The 6,787-nt window shown below is 44.1% G+C and overlaps 1 protein-coding gene across 2 annotated transcripts in view; it reads left to right on the forward strand.

Annotated features, from left to right (window-relative positions):
• Positions 1–1,203: 1,203 nt before the first annotated feature.
• The window catches only part of LOC105912070 (complement receptor type 2-like), a 15,600-nt gene continuing 10,016 nt past the window's right edge, over positions 1,204–6,787 (forward strand). For both annotated transcript variants that reach the window (XM_031566867.2, XM_031566866.2), the window contains exon 1: positions 1,204–1,544. In XM_031566867.2, the coding sequence (XP_031422727.1) occupies positions 1,481–1,544 (64 nt within the window). In that variant the 5' untranslated portion in view covers positions 1,204–1,480. The remainder of the gene's footprint in view (positions 1,545–6,787) is intronic.

Genomic DNA, 6,787 nt, shown 5'->3' on the forward strand with positions numbered 1-6,787 from the left:
GAAATATATATGAAGTGGTAAGTGAGGGGAAAAAACACATCTTCAGTGTGGTGACAACCCCCCCAGATGAACAGCTCAGATGATTGGTCTTCAGGAGGACAGACTCATGACAGAATGAAAAACTGTGTAGGACCTGACATTAGACAAGTTTCATGAATGAGAAGGTCTAACAGTCATAGAGCCTGAGTTGTCAAGGTGACGGAGTGATGTGACGTTAGACATGTTTCATGAATGAGAAGGTTTAACAGTCATAGAGCCTGCGTTGTCAAGGTGACGGAGTGATGTAGCAGTGGCTAGTTCAGGCAGGCCGTGGCGTTCGAGTAAAACCAATAATGCTGGTTTATATTGGATTATACACTGAGCTAAAACAAGAGTCACGTGTTGACTGTAATACCAAAGCAGCACCAGTAACAGTTTACGGTCCCATCAGCTGATATCGCTCAGGACAGGAGCACCATTAACAGTGTCGGTTTTACCGTCCCATCAGCTGATATCGCTCAGGACAGGAGCACCAGTAACAGTGTCAGTTTTACCGTCCCATCAGCTGATATCGCTCAGGACAGGAGCACCAGTAACAGTGTGGGTTTACCGTCCCATCAGCTGATATCGCTCAGGACAGGAGCACCAGTAACAGTGTGGGTTTACCGTCCCATCAGCTGATATCACTCAGCAGCACCAGTAAGAAGAACACAGTCACACACAGAGAGGAGCTGCCCGCTCAGCAAAGCGCTGGATTCAGCTCTGGGTCTATGTCCAGAACCTGCCCTAAGGGTCAATCATTCAGCTGTGGGTCTATGTTCAGAACCTTCCCTAAGGGTCAATCATTCAGCTCTGGGTCTATGTTCAGAACCTTCCCTTAGGGTCAAGGGTCAATCATTCAGCTCTGGGTCTATGTCCATAGCCTGCCCTAAGGCTCAATCATTCAGCTCTGGGTCTATGTCCATAGCCTGCCCTAAGGGTCAATCATTCAGCTCTGGGTCTATGTCCATAGCCTGCCCTAAGGGTCAATCATTCAGCTCTGGGTCTATGTCCATAGCCTGCCCTAAGGGTCAATCATTCAGCTCTGGGTCTATGTCCATAGCCTGCCCTAAGGGTCAATCATTCAGCTCTGGGTCTATGTCCATAGCCTGCCCTAAGGGTCAATCATTCAGCTCTGGGTCTATGGGCTCCTTCCCAACTTTTTTTTTTATAAACATCATACACGGTGGCGCAAGCCGATAAGTCCCTCCATTTACTGGAGTTGTGCATTACACATCGTACACACAAGACGAATTTCAGCCACTGCAGTGACCAAAAGTGTGAATAGTTTCTGTAGGCGGTTTATCCCAACCTTAATTCCAGCGAACACGCCCGTTAAAGGTTGCAGTTAAAGAGGTTGCGACGTCCCCACTGTAATCTTAAATCGCGGAGGGTAGCACGGGGTTGGATTTAAAATTCATTTCAGACGTCAGACGTGGACTGAGCTGCAACGTTTGAGGAAATGGCGAAATTCCTGCGGATTTTAAGTACATTGCCGCTGTTGGCACTGCTCTTTCAGATTTCAGGTAAGATTTTTATATTGCTTATGTTTACACACGATGGTTTACACATTTTAATTTGCAGAATTTGTACACATACATACATTTCGTACGTACGAACGTCCATATACATACGTACATATTGTGTGTAATATTAGTGCACAGTTGATCAAGTCAGTGAGTTGTAGCCTTCCCGCTGTCCTCTTTAGACTCCTGCCTTGCTGATGAAAGTAACGGTTCAGACCCGCTGCAGATTGTTCAGATGTCATACAGATGTTCCGATGTGGTTCTTAGGAAGCGAAGATCAACAACAAATCATCTGGAAACTTTATTTGAAACGTGCGTTTTTATAGATATTACCTGTGCGTGACATTTTTGACATACGTAATATTTCACCTAGAAAGCCTTCTAGTGCCACCAAATTCGTCTGTTTAGCGCCGATATTTTAAATATACCGTTCCATGAATATGATTTAGAAATACTGTAATTGCTGGTGGACCAATGTGTGCTTGCTATCTGAAATTCGTGGCCACGGTTTTGCAAAACTGTACGCACGTTTTTTGAGATCTAAATTTGTTGTTACCAGAAATTCTTGTTTAATACTGACGTTTCGACACTGTGTGGAGCTTCCAAAGCACGCATGCTTCGAAACTCTGCTTACAAATCTGGTTCAAAACAACTATGTGACGTGACGTGACCTGTAGTGGCCGGCTATGGCCAGGTGACGGCGCACTGTTTATATGATGTTATGTTACGTGAGGAAGAAGTATAATTAAAGTTGTCGAGTTGCATTCTGATGGTTGTGTCCTTAAGTACCGAGTATAGAGACACAATACGTGACCGTGACTTAAGCGGAGAGCGGGTGCCTTGATCACACATCAGTGAACACATCTCAACTTCTAGGGATTCTGTGAGAGGACACAGATGTTATCCTTTATATTTTATCATATGATCCTCGGGTTTACTGGCAGAAGCGACGTGCGATGTGGCAAAAATACTTGTTTGGCAGCAAGAAGTGTACCATTTCAACAACCATGTTTTCCATGGCTGGGCGGGTCATTTGGAAGAAAAGAAGCCAGCTCATCCCAAGAACAGCAGAACAAATATCTTGACATGCGTTTGTTATTCTATGGTGAGAAAGTGATGATCTTTGTTGGAGCAGGAGCACGGTCTGGTTAGTTCCTGTTTGGAACAGGAGCAGGGTCTGGTTAGTTCTGTTTGGAACTGGTGCAGGTGTGGTGGAAAAAATGTAAACTCATTAATCAATGTATATTCACCAGTGTGTAGATTATTAACTCATGTAATAACCAGTATAAGTAGAACATTTCATGTACTCATGTATATTAACCAGTGTGTAGATTATTAACACTCAGTATAAAAGGTCATTATAAATGTAACACGAGCAAATCAACATAATCACTGGGATAAACACAAAAACATCATTGTCAAAATGATTGTGCTATTATAAAATAAGTTAGAATGCCCAATCTGTGCTCAAATATAGGGCTGGTGAGAGTAAGGAATCAGTACATCAAGGACTATAGAGATCCGCTAAATACAGGCCGGAAGGTCTGAAGACCAGATAACTCAACCCTGTTACTGGGCAAAACTTCTAAACTTGGCATAGATTCAACTCAGAGTTCATCTAGGGACAGTGCATGATTCCAACCTAGAGGTTACTTAGAGTGCATCTTGGTGCAGGTGGCCCAAGACCCCTCCCTCAAGGCCTGTTTTGAGTTTCCAAAGGGTCAGAGGTTTTCAAAAGTTTCACTGTCATTCCATAGCTATAGCCGCGGTCATACAGGCCCAATTAATATTAAATGATATATGGTGACAGGATAAGCACCAAGGCCAAGCAAATGTATAAAAGGATGTTCAAACCATTGTAATAGCAGTATAGTCTTGCGGCTTGCTCAGGTTTATGATGTTGGTATTGCACTAGCAAAATGAACCTTTTTTGCTCCACACTGCCAGTTTGCTGAAATTATTGAAGACGTCTTCCGAAACCAACAAGAACAATGAATTTTAATCGGGTCAGAAAACAGAGTTTTTTCCTTATCTCAAACCTACAAATCTGACACAACACAGGGTCTGGTTGGTTCCCGTTTGGAACTGGTGCAGGGTCTGGTTAGTTCCCGTTTTGAACAGGAGCAGGGTCTGGTTAGTTCTGTTTGGAGGATAATGGGCCATACTCACTAATAGGCAGACGTTCAGTGATGTCACTTCCTGTGCCTTTATTGCCAGAATCGCACAGCTGTCCTGACAGGGGTGAGTGTCCAGTAGGGCTGAACGATTTGGGAAAATAATCTAATTGCGATTTTTTTTCTCCAAATATTGCGATTGCGATTTAATATGCGATTTAAAAAAAAAAATCCCAACAAATCGTAATGTATGATTTAAATATGACCAACGCAATATTAGATACATTTAGTGTGAAATATTATTTCCCACATTTTACATTTTTATTTAACTGCTCATTACAGAATCAAGAACAACAAATCGGTGGCTTTGCTACTGTGCATTTAAGTAATTTAAACAGTCATTGTAAGAATAAACACAAGGCATGCACTTTTTAAACACTGTGTGCAAAATGTACCATCTTAAAAAAAAAAAAAATATTATTTTTTTTTTTTAGACCACGTTTTTAATCGCGAACGTTGCGGTTAGAAAATCGCGTTCTATCATATCGCGATTAAATCGCAAATGCAATTAATCGTTCAGCCCTAACACACACACACACACAGGCACTCAACAGCAAATATTTTGGTCTATGTTTTGTCCTTCATGGCTGATGTGTGATGTTAACAGAGTTTGTTGCACCTACTCATAACATTAGATATATATAATCTGATGAGAATAAAGATTTAAAGAGAGCAAAGTTGATTTAGAGTCTAAATCACACACACACACACACACACACACACACAATCACACACAGGGCTACATACATGCATATATACACATCCACACACATACTTGGCTAAAGGTACTCAGTGTGTGTGTGTGTGTATGTGTGTGTGTGTGTGTGTGTGTATGTGTGTGTGTGTGTGTGTGTGTGTGTGTGTGTGTCCTGACTAGTGTGTGTCTTCTACTCGTACTCAGTGTGTGTGTTTGTCCTGACTAGTGTGTGTCTCCTACTCGTACTCAGTGTGTGATTGGTTCAGGGTCAGGTCCTTCCATCCTATCCTTCAGTCTGCCCAAGCGGAGGCCTTGCATTCTTTTTTTTTTTTTTAGATGATTAGATTCAACTTTATTGTCATTGCACAGAGTACAAGTACTGAGGCAACGAAATGCAGTTTAGCATCCAACCAGAAGTGCAAAATAGCAATAGTTCTGTGCCTACTGTCGTTATATTTTGCATTTGCTTTTAGAAAACACCAATTGCCAGAAGAAATCCCAAAACAGAGCTTTGGTCAGGTTTGAAGGTTTTCATTTACATCAAGGGACTCACAAAAGACTCCCGTGTGTTGCCTGTCAGGAGATACCCAACCCAGCAGATACGTAGCAGATACCTAGTAGATACCTAGATGCAGTTGCCAGGGCGTATCTCTGTTTTGTAGTCCCCCGTATTAGAATGGAATGACTGTGTGTGTGATGCAACTGCCTGGTAGTCCTAGTGTGTGCCTGACTGAACTGAAGGTATTTTCACGAGTGTGTGTGAGTGTGTGTGTGTGTGTGTGTGAGGATTAGACAGGGGCTCGGCGTGGTCAAGGTGGGGCACACTAGAGGTCCCAGACAGCGATGAGGAAAGCCATCTGAACAACGTTGAGGGTATTCATCTAAGCTGTGGTGGGGTAGAGGTGTGTGTGTGTGTGTGTGTGTGTGTGTGTGTGTGTGTGTGTGTGTGTGTGTGTGTGTGTGTGTGTGTGTGTGTGTGTGTTTGTGTGTGTGTCCTGACAGGGGTGAGTGTCCAGGTACTCAGTGTGTGTGTGTGTGTGTGTCCTGACTGGTGTGAGTCTTCTACTCGTACTCAGTGTGTGTGTTTGTCCTGACTAGTGTGTGTCTCCTACTCGTACTCAGTGTGTGATTGGTTCAGGGTCAGGTCCTTCCATCCTATCCTTCAGTCTGCCCAGGCGGAGGCCTTGCATTCTTTTTTTTTTTTTTAGATGATTAGATTCAACTTTATTGTCATTGCACAGAGTACAAGTACTGAGGCAACGAAATGCAGTGGTGGGGTAGAGGTGTGTGAGTGTGTGTGTGTGTGTGTGTGTGTGTGTGTGTGTGTGAGTGTGTGTGTGTGGGTATGTAAAGTGGAATTGGGCTGGGTGTTGGACGTGTGTGTGTGTGTGAGAGAGAATGAGCGGGGCTCAACTGGGTGTGGTTTGGTGGAAGGTGCTCCTATATGAGTCAGGTCAGCTGTGTGGGCAGTGTGATCTGACGTGTGTGTGTGTGTGTGTGTGTGTGCGTGCGTGCGTGTGAGGTGCTCCTATATGAGTCAGGTCAGCTGTGTGGGCAGTGTGATCTGACGTGTGTGTGTGTGTGTGTGTGTGTGCGTGCGTGTGTGTGTGCGTGCGTGCGTGTGAGGTGCTCCTATATGAGTCAGGTCAGCTGTGTGGGCAGTGTGATGTGATGTGACGTGACGTAAAAGAGTAAAGGTGATTAGTGGTGATGGAAATTGATATTGCCATTCATTTATAGACTTGCATTGCATTGCAAGCATGTTCTCCTGTGTGTGTGTGTGTGTGTGTGCCATGTGCATTGATACACCTTTGTTTAAAGCCCCTAGCAGACATTCCCCCCCCCTCCCCCAGGTGGAGGAATACACATCTGTTGTCCACCATTTTGGCTTTGTGTGCGTGTTCCGGAACCTTCCGTAAGAAGGTCACCTCCCCTTCCCAATCTTGACCTGTAAGAAACATCCCCAATGTTGACCCTTGACCCCACTGTAAACTCCCATTATTGACTTGTATATATACTGTAACACTGTGAGGCTCTTTAGTCTTTGCCTGCTTCTACTTGATGTTGGTATTGACTCCCTGCAGGAGCACCTTGAAATACACCTCCAGAAACCTTTGATTCGCCTCGTGGTCTTTGTCTAGAAGAGTGTCGGCCTAAGAAACCCCGTCAGTGGTGACATTATGTTGCAAAGAAAACAACAGCATCCTGAGTGTCAGTGGAAAACAACACTAACTTGAGTGTCACTGGAAAACAACACTAACCTGAGTGTCAGTCCCTCATGGGAGACGTGTGCGTGTGCGTGTGTGCGTGTGTGTGATGTGACGTGTGTGTGTGTGTCAGTCCCTCATGGAGACGTGTGCAGGGATCCCTGT

The sequence above is a fragment of the Clupea harengus genome, chromosome 4 (assembly GCF_900700415.2).
Source record: "Clupea harengus chromosome 4, Ch_v2.0.2, whole genome shotgun sequence".
NCBI lineage: Eukaryota > Metazoa > Chordata > Actinopteri > Clupeiformes > Clupeidae > Clupea > Clupea harengus.